This window comes from Malus sylvestris, chromosome 15, assembly GCF_916048215.2.
Source record: "Malus sylvestris chromosome 15, drMalSylv7.2, whole genome shotgun sequence".
NCBI classification, from domain to species: Eukaryota; Viridiplantae; Streptophyta; class Magnoliopsida; order Rosales; family Rosaceae; genus Malus; species Malus sylvestris.
Window position 1 is genome coordinate 4,946,723 of NC_062274.1, and position 13,439 is coordinate 4,960,161.

General features: G+C 38.5%; 4 protein-coding genes across 6 annotated transcripts; 2 read left to right on the forward strand and 2 right to left on the reverse strand.

The window, feature by feature from the left end:
- The first annotated feature begins 320 nt into the window (after positions 1 to 320).
- Positions 321 to 3,905, forward strand: LOC126601205 (casein kinase II subunit alpha-2-like). Of its 3 annotated transcripts, none has more exons than XM_050267882.1 (11): positions 321 to 620; positions 844 to 933; positions 1,059 to 1,188; positions 1,374 to 1,568; positions 1,742 to 1,899; positions 2,367 to 2,457; positions 2,559 to 2,624; positions 2,882 to 2,964; positions 3,224 to 3,287; positions 3,374 to 3,442; positions 3,682 to 3,905. In XM_050267882.1, exons 1-11 carry the CDS (start codon positions 535 to 537, stop codon positions 3,739 to 3,741), a joined length of 1,092 nt encoding a protein of 363 aa, XP_050123839.1. In that variant the 5' UTR covers positions 321 to 534; the 3' UTR covers positions 3,742 to 3,905. The 3 variants fall into 3 exon arrangements, with proteins under 3 accessions (XP_050123839.1, XP_050123840.1, XP_050123841.1); XM_050267883.1 differs by having other exon boundaries at positions 859 to 933; XM_050267884.1 differs by lacking the exon at positions 844 to 933 and having other exon boundaries at positions 326 to 620.
- A 113-nt stretch (positions 3,906 to 4,018) lies between these two features.
- LOC126601216 (uncharacterized protein At2g23090-like) lies at positions 4,019 to 4,881 on the reverse strand. The gene is made up of 3 exons (XM_050267895.1): positions 4,648 to 4,881; positions 4,377 to 4,417; positions 4,019 to 4,289 (listed from the first exon to the last, which is right to left on the reverse strand). The coding sequence occupies exons 1-3, from the start codon at positions 4,721 to 4,723 to the stop codon at positions 4,170 to 4,172; spliced, it is 237 nt and encodes a 78-aa protein (XP_050123852.1). The 5' UTR covers positions 4,724 to 4,881; the 3' UTR covers positions 4,019 to 4,169.
- Positions 4,882 to 6,518: 1,637 nt separating this feature from the next.
- LOC126601209 (acyl-CoA-binding domain-containing protein 3-like) lies at positions 6,519 to 7,815 on the forward strand. Its single transcript, XM_050267887.1, has 2 exons — positions 6,519 to 6,623; positions 6,847 to 7,815. Exon 2 carries the CDS (start codon positions 6,874 to 6,876, stop codon positions 7,594 to 7,596), a length of 723 nt encoding a protein of 240 aa, XP_050123844.1. The 5' UTR covers positions 6,519 to 6,623; positions 6,847 to 6,873; the 3' UTR covers positions 7,597 to 7,815.
- A 929-nt stretch (positions 7,816 to 8,744) lies between these two features.
- Positions 8,745 to 9,769, reverse strand: LOC126601212 (glycine-rich RNA-binding protein blt801-like). Its single transcript, XM_050267892.1, has 2 exons — positions 9,473 to 9,769; positions 8,745 to 9,398 (listed from the first exon to the last, which is right to left on the reverse strand). The coding sequence occupies exon 2, from the start codon at positions 9,372 to 9,374 to the stop codon at positions 8,961 to 8,963; it is 414 nt and encodes a 137-aa protein (XP_050123849.1). The 5' UTR covers positions 9,375 to 9,398; positions 9,473 to 9,769; the 3' UTR covers positions 8,745 to 8,960.
- Positions 9,770 to 13,439: the final 3,670 nt, after the last annotated feature.

Here is a 13,439-nt window from a genome sequence, read left to right on the forward strand (position 1 = left end):
TCTCTCCTCTCGGAGAGAAGCTTCTTGGATTCTTCAACTGCCTGCGCCTCCTATCAACGATTTTCTGATCTCCTTGTTTCTCTTCAACGTCCTCAGCTATAACCGCTCGATTTGGCGTTCACCCAACTCAACCGACGCGATTATGTATTCGCCAAATGTCGGTTTTTCCGTTGGGCCGATGTCCTTTTCTGTGTCACGCTGATTGCGACGTTGGTGTTCGTGGGGAAGTTTTATTGGTGGGTTAGGGACTAGAATCGTAAGCCCATGTCATGATAATTTTGTTCTTAAGTTGTCCCTTGTTTGTCTGTTTTACGTGGACTAGGTTTCAAGGGCCATGAACTTTATCATGTTTGAAGGGCCCAAAAGTCAAACATGAATTACCAGTGGTAAATAAGTTACAGTTGACCCATGGTAAATAAAACTCCGGAAACCCATAACGCCTTCCCGGGAAGCATCTGCCGCCCTGATGAACCAGTCCGTCTGAACGTCGAGCTTCGAGCGTAATTGAAATAAAGGAGGGAGAGAGAGAGGGCAATGTCCAGGGCTCGCGTCTACGCGGACGTCAACGTTCAGCGCCCAAGAGATTACTGGGATTACGAATCTCACACTCTTCAATGGGGGTAATAATCTAATCTAATTGCAATAACCTTCGCAATTTAATACTAAATGAATTATTTTTATTGTTTAATTAGACATGATTATGTTAATCAGGAATGTTAGGGTTCTTAGATCATAGGTTGAGAGAAAAATCCCAATTTAAAGGGAAAATAAAAATGTTGTTTGTTCTATGTTTGCTGCATTGTTTCTACTGAAATTTCCGTGTCATTGAACTTCATTTGATAGCGAAAGTTGTTGTAGAATTACTCATGCCAGGGGCCCGCTCGGGACATTTGAGCGCAAAAGCACTTTTGGTTGTCTGAAAGCGTTGTTTTGGTGATTTAAGAAGCAATGCTCTTTGGATAAGTGATTTTAGAGATTCTTTCTAGTAATTTTCAGCATGATATTTCAAAGGTGCAATTTCCCAATTCTTATTTCTTGTTTGTTTTTCATATGCTCAGTGAACAAGGTGACTATGAGGTTGTTCGGAAGGTTGGAAGAGGAAAATACAGTGAGGTCTTTGAAGGTGTGAATGTCACCAACAATGAAAAATGTGTTATCAAGATCCTTAAACCCGTCAAGAAAAAGAAGGTGCGCGAATTCTTAAGTTGACCCTGTACTTTAGGATATACATTGCCCTACCTTTGAGTGATTTTCAGTGTTTCCATTTTGTTTCGTCGGGGGTTTCTTCCCCTGTGGATACGCTCAACTTGTTTTGTTCTGTATTTCCTTATCTAATTTAACTGAGATACAATAATTTGTTGGTATTCATGCAGATTAAAAGGGAGATAAAGATACTGCAGAATCTTTGTGGTGGTACAAATATTGTGAAGCTGCTTGATATTGTTAGAGATGAACATTCAAAAACTCCTAGCTTGATCTTTGAATATGTGAACAGTATAGATTTCAAAGTGTTGTACCCCACACTGACGGATTATGACATTCGCTACTATATATATGAACTTCTCAAGGTTTTGTCATCTGATCCTCTTGCTAAACAATTAATTTTCTAACCACTTCGGTACACATGCTTTTGCTGGCAGCAATCCGTCTTTTAATTGTGTGAAAGAATGTCATGATTCTGACTTGTCCTGGTTTAGCTGCTGCAAACGTAGCTAATCAAAAGCTGGTCTCCTAATTGCAGGCATTGGATTACTGCCATTCACAGGGCATAATGCATCGAGATGTCAAGCCTCACAATGTTATGATCGATCATGAGCTCCGAAAACTTCGCTTGATTGATTGGGGTCTCGCTGAATTCTACCATCCTGGCAAGGAGTACCATGTCCGGGTAGCTTCAAGGTGGAATCTCTTTGATCGTTTAACTTTGGTATTGAATTGTTACTTTTCTTCTAGATTCTTGAAAGACATGTATCTTTTCATTCTTTTGTTTCCTCTACAAGTAGGAGTGTACGACTTGGGTTGGATCAACCCATTCAACCCAAAATTTGGACAACTCGGGCAAGAATCTTTCATAAGTTGAGTAAACATGACATAATTTCTTTAACTTGAATGATAGTCGGAGGGACTGAGATAAACTAAGGATATAATAGTTGTAGGGACTGTGAAGAAGATGATGCCTTGTGCAGTTATTGCTCGAACAGTTATCAAACACAACTTGCAGCGAGACTAAAGTTTATTACCAACAGATTCGATGGTGTCTGATGGCAAAAGGGTTTATAGTTAGTTTAATGCCAACTTACATTGTCAACGTGCGAATTCTCTGTTTGCTTTGCAGAAAGTTTATAAATTTGAATGCTGTTTATCAGGCACTATAAGGGGCCTGAACTCCTTGTGGATTTGCAAGATTATGACTATTCGTTAGACTTGTGGAGCCTTGGCTGTATGTTTGCAGGAATGGTGAGGGTTTACGCTTCCCTGTTGTTACTGTGTATTCAGGTTTTCTCTAGCTGCTACATTTTGTTGATCATGACAGAAACAAAGTGTTCTCTTCCTTGCAGATCTTTCGCAAGGAACAATTCTTCTATGGTCGTGACAATCAGGACCAGCTAGCAAAAATTGCTAAGGTATTTTTGGTTTCATACTTGGCTCGAAGATCTTAGTATAGGCAATGCATAATCTATATGTCTTAGCCCTTCAATACACCAAAACTAATTTAAAAGTTGCCTCAAGATTGTTGAGTTTTCCATTTTGTCTGTAAGTTGACATACATTTACTGTTATATCCTTGCAGCACTGGGGTTTCACAAACCGTCAGAAATCATAGCATTAGAGTGTCCATATTCACATAACTTGTTATCTTATGTAGATGAAATCTTCTTCAGGTTCTTGGAACAGACGAATTAAATGCATATTTGAATAAATATAACCTTGTGCTTGATCCTCAGCTCGAGGCTCTTGTTGGAAGGTATACTTCTCATTCAATGATTAATCATTATGGTTGAAAGAAAAGGCATCGCTTTGTCTGTCTTTTCGTCAGATGATGTTAAACTTCGTGGCTGTATCACCAAATGTATACAGTAAAATGAATTTCTCGTCTTTTTATTTTTTCTGATGTCGCCTTCTTTTCGTGGACAAACAAATATTTCAAGGAGTCAAATGAACAAAAAGCAATTGTCTCTGCCATACTCACACAACATTCTTCCTTCTTTTTTATTCTGATTTAGGCACAATAAGAAGCCATGGTCAAGATTTATCAATGCAGAAAATCAGCATCTGGTTTCTCCAGAGGTATTTTTCTTTTGGGTTTTTTTTTTCCTTCTTCATCTTCTTTTGCTCACTGGTGATTATTTGGTCCTTTTTTTCGTGATGTCCAGGCCATTGATTTTCTAGATAAGCTTCTTCGATATGATCACCAGGAAAGGCTTACAGCAAGAGAAGCAATGGTATATTATTTAAGATTAACTGCTGTTTCATTTCATTCCCTTTCGTTTTCCTTCATGCGAGTTTAACATATGTCTATATTATTGCTCAGATACATAATGTTAAGTAGTTGAATTCCATATTATGTTCAACCGTTAAGCACAAAACAAAATTGTCACCATCGGGTACCTTCACATTTTGCACATGCTCAGGGTCTATCGTTATACTTGAAAATAATAGGTTAACGTATTCCATGTTTCAGGATCATGCATACTTCTCCCAAGTGAGAAGTGCAGAAAATAGCTGGATACAGACGCAGTAACACCAGACTCCAATTGAATCCTTTGGTAAAAAAACTTTTATCCTCTGTCTTTCCTTGTAGCCTGTAATAATCACTGAAGGAAGATATTTACCTAACTTAGGTTGTTCATTACATTCATTATTTGAAATTTTAATGACGATATTCTTTCTTTTCCGAACACATAATTGTGATGTTCACTCAAAACCTGTTTTCTTTGGTTGGCATATTTTAGATTTCGGATTATGTTGGTCCATATGCATGCTAAAACAACAATCGAATTTCCAGAAACAACCTTCAATCAACCAACAAACAAGCACTTTTATAACATATTCCCCAAATAGCTTTCAGCTAATTAACATCCAAGAGTCTAGGAAGGATCTTTATGCAGAACCTCCACAGTGAACTTCACACACATTTCTACAATTTATTCTTTTCTGGTCGAGAACTTTTCATTTTTGAAGATGAGGGAAACATGTGTACACATCAGATTTGGGATGTTTTGCTTCTGCATGCTCCCTGCACTTCACCTCGCTCGTGGTGCAAATAAACACTTGCATACACACCTTGCACTGCAATCATCAGTCAGTACCTCGCATCAGAAACAACGCAAATGCCCAAACTAGAATGAAATTTCGGTGCCAATTAGCTTCATTTACCTGAATTGTCATTGATTTCTTGTTTGATTCAAGCTGGCTGCCTGCGTGTCAAGAGATACACAAATCGTTTACTAACTCATATATTCCCTCTTTCTGAAGCTATATTTCAGTTTTGTGGCCTAGAATATGGGTTAGAGAACACAAAGAAATCGAATTCTAAGATGAATTCATCACAACTAACGTCTCTTGATTCATATAAATAGACCATATATTCACAATTTAGTTTCTGAAAAAAAAACCAAACTGAGAAGATGGGAGGGGTGATGAGTACCTTTGGCAGCATTTTTTTGCTTCTCCATGTTCCTCTGGCGAGCCATCTTCGACTTCTGGCCGTTGCCTCCTCCCATGTCTTCTCCTTCTTCTTCTTCTTCTTGGTCTCTGAATGATTCTAGGACAGGTTTAATGCTGCTGCTAGAATAAGAAGAATGTTTTTAGTTTTAAGAATGGCCAAGAAGTTGAGATGATGAAAAGGACATATATAGATCACTCTCGTCAATTAGGTATTGTTGGAGCCAGAAAAGAAACCACATATATCCAAGGCCTACCAAGAAACTTCCCCTCAGCCTTTAGGTCAGCTTGGCCTGTTCACACTGAGGACTTACCTACGCTCTCGGAATGCCCACGTCCTAAAAAACAATATAATGTCATGTGTTTTTAACATTTTTTTATTGATATCATATTATTAATTTGAGATGTTACGATGACATCTTGAAATGTAATAAAGTCTTTGTTCACGCCATACCAACCAAACAATTTGTTTTCATCATATCGTTTTTTTTTTTTTTTTTTTGGAGTTCAATTCACCCTATCGTTTGCTTGTTAAAAAACAAACGAATTCATACCATACGTAGTGCTATGCCACTAGTGATTCTTGTACAGCTGGAGCTCACAACAAATTGCAGTGCCTATATATACTTGTAGATAGATACACTCTAAGAGGTTTTAATGTGTTTGGAACACAAGTTGGTATGTTATACTTTATTATACAAGTGGAGAATTTTTTTTTTTTTTTTTTGTGTCCGTATTCTGGGCACGCTGAAAAATCTCTCCTATATATGATAGATCCCATGCCACCCAAGAGAGAGAAGGAACGATGAATCGCTCAAGCATCCATTGTAACCTCACTTCGACAATGCACATCACATTACCAATTTTATTGAAGGTGCCCATGCATATTCCATATATCACCATCATCACCATCACAAACACAAACATCACCACTCATCACCACAAATAACGTATATCTACACACAAATTAACCTTTGTTTAACTAAATAAATACCTATTGACCATCTCGTCGGATACAACCCACTTTTTGAGCACTTCGTCACCAAATAACAAATCCTAACTCATCACTTCACACTTTGATCCGATAGAACCCCATCTCTTAGCCCAACTTATCTCGCTCAAAAGAAGGCCCAAGTTATAAAGCCCAAGAGAGCCCCACCTTAATGATCTGATTGGCTGATTCCTTGAGTCCCAAAAGTAAAGTCGAAAAAGTGAGAAAAAGACCCTGATTCTTTGAGTGAGTGGGTGCCCTCCCCCTCCCAAAGGTCTAAATCCTAAGTCCACCAAGCTGACCACGACCTGTGCCGAAGATAAAAAGGCGCAGCAACAATTCACATGACTCCACCAACCGTTATTCAAACCTCCAAATACCCACCGATCACTCAGTGCCCGCCGTCCCACATTTAATGCATGGGGCAGGATAAGAACGAAAACGCATCAATAAAAAGACAAATTTGACCTCCAAAAAGCTTACCCTCTGCGAGACTTTTTTTCTTTATTTTTTATTTTTGTCATACAATATCAATACGCATATTAAAACGTTATTATATCTTATAGTTTTAATTTTAATTAATTTTATATTATTTAATAATAAATAAAATTATTATTGGTACTTTAAAATTCTTATTTATCATTCTAAACTTTCTATATTTATAAATAAAAAAACACTTTTAAGAAGTGCAGTTGAAATTTAAGAATGCTAATAATAATTCTTTAAAATTCGTATTATACATTTGTTAACGTCTTATCAAACAGACTAAACAATTAATCTAAACTTTTTTCTTACTTCACAAGAAAAACGTGTATAAAATATGAACATCCAAAGAACTATATATCAAACCAATTATTAACTAAATAAGGAAGTTATAACTTGTATTATTGGTCTGAAACGATACAGAGTCGATAGAAGTAGCTTCACAAGGACTGTAAGTGCATGGACAATTTGACCACGTCCAATAGGTAACGGAAACGTGTCCGTCAGAAAAAGTGAGGCAGGGGCAAGGCAAAGCAGCGAAAAAAGCAATAATAAAACATCAGAATATGCTTCGCTCTGCTCTGCAAATATCCCTTTCCCTTTGCTCACCTATGACTTATTACTATTAATTAACTTTTAAAACTCATCGCCCAATCGCTTTTAATCTCTCTTTGTTTTCATCCTTCGATTTCAATTCGCTGTTTGCAGAATTTTGGACTGTAGTAATTAATCACCATGGAGCTCGTCCAGGACCTGTTTCTGACGGCGTCGCTGGCTCTGATCCTCTCGTTCCTCGTCGCCAAGCTCGTCGCCATGGCGGTTGCTGGCCGGGAATCGGAGCCGGAATTCGGGGATGGCGGCGGTGAAGGAGTTGGTGCGGAGGAGGTCAGCTTCGAAGAGAGGAGGCTGAAAGTGGAAGGGGCTTTTCGCAGTCAGAGGAGCGTGGAGTTTGTCGGACAAGTGAATGTCCTTCGATTCGAAGGGGAAACGGTTCATCGGGCTGAGGAGATTGCAGAGCCACTGCAGGATCGTCGAGAAGGCCGCGGATTGCCGGAGGAGGTGTTGGAGGAAGAGTCGGTGGAGGTTAGATTGCCGGAGAAGTCGTCAGCGGCGGTTGGATTGCCGGAGAAGTCGTCAGCGGCGGTTGGATTGCCGGAGAAGTCGTCGGATGGCGGGGACAAGCTTTCGGTGGTGAAAGCGATGGAGTTTGATCGCGGAAGCTCGGATAACAGCGAAGTGGAAGAAATTGGCGCGAAATCAGCAGGAAACGAAGTCGTTGCCGAACAATCGGAGGAGGTTAGGGTTGCGGATTCCAATGAAGCTAAGGAGAAGGCACACGTGGCGGCCAGTGAGTTTAAATCGGGAAATTTCAGTGACGAGGATGATTGGGAAGGGATTGAGAAGAGTGAGCTGGATGATGAATATGCTGCGGCGGTGAGATCTGAGGGACACGATTGATCGGTTGGCGAATGGCCGTGGCCATGTATGTGCAGGTATCCAACGGCTCTCAACTGTTGAGAGTGTGGCAAGTGGTACTAGACTTTCTGTTATCTCTCTCCCTCTGTTAATATAATTAATTTGTGTAGCTATCCATATCTGTGTACTTGTTTTCACTTGTCTCGATTCTGGAAAATTGATGGAAATACAACCAAGATATATAAACACCATTATCAACAACATCAGCGCCTTATCGCACTAAGTAGGGGCGGAAATTCCCAAAAAAAAAAACAAGAATAAAATGGCAATGTGTGTGAAATGAAATATGAGAACGTATGAGCGCATTCATGTTGTTGTAATGTTGTTGTATCTTATATTGTCGGTGATCTGCGTGACGAAATTAGTCTTATTAGCAACGCACATTTTATTTGCATTGTTTCTGAAGACGCATTTTTCTGTTTTTACTGTCTTGACTGATAATCCCGTTGTTTTAAAATGCTCCAGCTAATTGCTTCTTAATATGGTTCGGATTTATCCCATGTCTTGCTTTTCTTATCTTGTAGTTCCTAGTTCTTCACGAGTCACACGGACTTAGCATCGTTCGTACATTCAATGATGAGGAATCTTAGCATCCATTGTAGCTTTATGAACTCAACATTACATTGAAATGACAGCATTGTTCTGCATCTTGATCTTCCAAACCGCAGGTGCTATTCTCAAAACATTTGTTGTTTCTTCCCTTCTATATACACCACCATACACGCAAGGGAGTCGTTTGCCAATAGTCCGAGAACTGCATACTGACTCTTTAACCCCTCCGATATTCTATTTGACTCTTTAACCCCTCCAAGAACAGGGTCATTTCTTAGTTCCCAGTACAAATTATGTTATGCATGGATGAGATTTGTCTCTGTTACCTGGCACTGTCATTTCCTTGCGGTTGAAGTTAAATTATTGACATATATACTTTTTACAACGTTTTTAGTTGATTTTTTTTCTTCTGCAATTTAGGCATCGAATTATGCCATTGTTATTGTTGGTCACACGATTGGTGGCATGTAAATTTCGTTTTTGTGCAGTCAGCATAGTTTATTCAAGTTCTGAACTGTGTGAGCACTGTGAGGTGTGTAACATCTGTTCTTCCTGCCCTTCATCCTTCTCTGCTTAAGTGAAACAACACACCTTGTATACAAACCAAACTAACTTTATTCCATGTAACCGCTATATTACCGATACAAGGGGGAAATACTTTTGAATTACAGCTATAAAGATGGCAAACTAAGAACTATAGAAGAGAACTACGACATTTTATTTGTTTTTTCTTGCTTCTTGTCCCCATAGCCATTCTAAATTGGAATATAGTTATTTTATCTTTTCTAGTAAAATCACCGAATATTTCCATGGACCTTGTTCATCTTCTCATCATGACCACCCACCCCACCACCATAACCTGGGCCTGTGCCTGCCCCAGTTCCGCCATCTCCTCCACTGCCATTACCAAATCCTCCGCCATTATGAAATCCACCACCATTACCACCATACCCCATGCCGCCGCCACTATCACCACCAAAGCCCCCACCACCACCAGAGCCATAACCTCCGTAACCATCTACTTTCAGCCCTTGAGAAGAAGTAGCCTCCTCACCGTGCCAATTCTTTATCCCATGTTCCAAACCAAGTCTCTTGTCTATCAGAGCCCTCCCTTGAATCCCTTCTCTGGTAGCTTCAACAGCTACATAACTAAAAAACCCCGTAGCCAAGAAAATGAGGTTCCATGAAACTGCATTGCTCCTTGCCATGACTTCGTCCTATTACAATCGTACCTTCGAAAGGCAAAATATTCCAAAGATTAGTATAACAAAGGGAGAGAGAATGAGTGAGAGAAAAGAGAACTCACCGCTGAGTTCTATGACGTTTTAGTCTTCCTCTTTACAAACCGTGAAGGGCCTTGATGGTCACTGCAGCAGAGAGGGCTTTGATCAAAGACCCTATCGAAATGAGGTAGGTTCCTTAAATTTATAAGGCGCATCGTCTGTCATAGGGCATGAGTTTCTAAGAGTTGCACAGCAGATTGGCCAGAGGGCCGGAGGGGGGGAGGGTACGGTTGCAGATCTGCGTGATTACGATGACAGGTGCCAGCTTGATTCTGGTGGTGATGGCGATTTGCATGACCACAAGGCTTCAAAGTTGCTGCATTATAATTCTGCTTGTGGCATTTTGTGTCAATACTTGTATAGGGTTTGGTAAGAGGTCGCACTTGGTGCAATGGCAAGTGCCTTCGCCCATGAGCGGTAGGTCTCGGGTTCGAGACTTGGGAGTAACCTCTCCATAAATAGGGGTAAGGCTAGCCGACATTCACCTCTATCAGACCCTGCGTAAAGCGGGAGCCTTGTGCACTGTATACGACTTGTATTGGGTCTAGTAGTCTATGGTCCATTCCTTTTCTTTCCTAGAGGTTTAAAACAAAAAGAACGGAGAATTTGGGTTTTTCTTATAAAAAAAAACCGAGATGTATGGGCCTGAAAGAAAAGAACTAAGAGGGCAATTGGGTCGGGTTAAGGCGACAAATTAGGAGGGCTTCTCTAGTGTACATGGCTAATTACACAATTTTTTTGTTAGCCGTTAGATGAATCTCAACGGCTAATATGGAAATGTAGCTCAAGTTACAACCGGGTTCTTTTGACCCAGTAGAAGAGTTACAACCCGAGTGGTCATTTCCAATCTGTCCATTCTGAGTTCCAGGAACAAAAAAATCCTTTCCTGGTCAAAAGCGTAAAACTCAGATTGAGATTTTATGTGTTTTGAAATTGGACTTCAAACATCCACCAAAATTTGAACCCTCCAAATCACCAACCTAATTTTGGGTCTGCTCACGGCGGCTCCCACAAATGCCACCATTTCATGCCGCCCCCACCACTGCCACCATGGGCGTGAATTCAATTCATTACACGTATTGTGGGAAAATTGTGTTTTCTGAGCTTTACATCCTGCAAATCCTTGTACGTTAGAAAGGTTAGACTTACAGTACCCATAGGTACGGGGAAATTTTTTCTTTTTTCCAGTCAAAACCTTTTTTTTTTTTTTTTTTTTTTTTTTTTACACCCGGTTGCAAGTATAAACGAAATAATTCATCATGTCCGTCAATTTCAATCTAACGGCTATTATTCAGGTGTGTGTATAAGATGTATTTAGTGATATGCACTAGAAAAATATTTGGATAAGTTAGATACATATTCTAAAAAGGAGTAATTAGGTTTTCATCCTTATTTTTACTACTCTATTGATTAAAACCTTATTACTTTTCAATTTTTGATCAAGGTCCTTTGTATTAATAATATCATTAATTATTTCAATAATAAAATATTTTTTATTTCTAAATTTATTCATTTAATATTAAAAATGTTACAATTAGTATATTTATATTTATGGCTAAATTTTTTATCATATATTTTTATTTTTAGTTTGTACCCATTTTTAATTTGCAACCCTTTTTTAATTTGTACCAATTTTCCTTTCAGTTTTAATTTGTACCCATATATTAATTTCTTTTTGTGCCCATATTTTTTAAAGTTTTATTTGTATTGTACCCATATTTATTTATTTATTTGTACCCATTTTTATTTTTGCTAAATGTACCCATTTTGAAGAATGTACCCATGTTTTGATACAATAATTTTTTGGTTATTTTTATGAATGTACCCATGTTTACACACACACACACACACAATAGTATATTTATATTTTAATAGTTTTAATCCCACAAATTATGGTTTTTTATTTAAAATCTCATTACTATAAACAACTATAAATTTTAATTTTTAATTTAAAAAATATAGTAACGTACATAGAAATAAATTATCAATTAATTTCAGGGACTTGGATCAAAAATTGAAAACCAATAAGGTTTTAGTCAAAGACTGTTCATAACTAGGGACCGCATCCAAAGTCTCCCTTCTAAAAATTAATGTCTAAACATGCAAGTGTGGGTGCTGTAAACTCTCTATGCATTTGAGGTCAAATCTCTATCCACTCACTTTAGTTTAAAGTAAATTATTATTTGTATCAGGAAAAAGTCGGGCAAGTTTTACAGTCTCGGTAATTTCCACACAATTTGTGTTTCAACGGGAAACTTCCAATACTCGACCTCATTTGCTACAATTCATACCATTAAATGGTCACGGCGAGTACACGAGTTTTAATTCCATCAAAATTTTCCTCTCATGTCCCACGCAGATAACAATTCATACAAAAAACCATTATACATGGACAAATGTCTTCAGATTAAGATATTTTGTCCAAGACATTTGTCCATGTACAATGGTTTCTTGTGGTATTGTTTGGTATGCAGACGGAACGAGACGGGATAGAACGGAGAGGGAGCAAAGATGCCCTCGGATGGAAACAATGAGGAAAAAGAAGGAGACGGAGAGGTTATAATTTTGTGTTCTACGAATGTGGAACGAGTCGTTCCAGAGGTTGAGGTGAAACGAAAATTCATCCAAAATTCGTCCGATGGAACAGCATGCTCCACCCGTTTTAAGCGCATCAAACGTGAGATGGAATGCTTCATCCTATTTCATTCCGTCCCGTCCCACATACCAAACGGTACCTGTATGAATTGTTATCTGCGTGGGACATGAGTGGAAAATTTTGATAGAATTAATACCCGTGTACTCGCCGTGACCATATAATGGTACGGACTGTAGCGAGTGAGGCCGAGCGTTGGAAACTTCCTGTTGAACGCAAGCTGACCCGGACCGACTATAATGCTGAAGGCCACAGTTAGGGTTTTTGTATGTTTCTACGTGAAGATTTTATATTCATGGTCCCAATTAAAAGTTTTACGTGGGAGATTTTTTATACGTGGTCTAAAATAACAATAAGATTTTCATTTACAAAAAAAATAGTTTGTTGAGCTAAAAGACAAAAGCAAATTAATCATGGGGTCTTGAATCCCGATAAATTAGTCGGTTATTTCCAATTTGCCTCGCTGGTTTGAAGAAAACCCCAAAGAAAAAGAATGCGAACCAACGAGTTGATGGTCCCATACAATGTTTGAGGGCAGCTCTCAAAAGGGAGGGTTTGATAATTTGTAAGTTGTGGATGTGCTTGACGGTGGTCACGAGTAAGGTGTAATTCCCAATTAACCTCCTCCGACCCCAATATGAGTGAATAACCATGGTTTACCATCAGTTGTCCCTTTTTTTTCAAAATAAATATATATGTATATTACGATCAATGATGAACAAAATTACTCTTTATTCTGATAAAATTAACAAATATATGATGCTAATTATTGAAAGGGAGAGAGAGAGAGAGAGTTTATGAAGACTGCTGGTTGTGTGTTCTAATCAGATAATAAACAATGCAATATACATAAGCAATCAAACGATAATTGACTAATTAAGACCACCTTCTAATTTTCTAATTAATTAATTATTTGCAGTCATTGGGTGGGAGAGAAAATGACATTTCAGCAACAAATTACGTAACTGTTAATTATGCATGTAGCAGTTGCTTCATGCAAGCACGCATCGCCCAACCGGTTTCCGGTAAGCTTTTTGCATCTAGATTATCACATGTGATTAAGCTCTTAATTACGTTTACAGAATGCACGTAGACGGTTTTATATTACAAGGGAAATTTGGAAGCAGTCCATTAATTTAAAGTTAATTTTAGGGTTTATAGCGCAAATAATTAGCAGATTGAGTGATAGAGATCCGATGAGGACAATTAGAAGAAGGCAAAAACAATGTAGGGGGCCGCAAAAGTAATATTCCGTAAGCAACCTAGCTAGACTGGTGATTCTTTCTTTCACAACTCAATAACAAATTGCTTGCTTGTACTAATGAGAAAAAAAGACA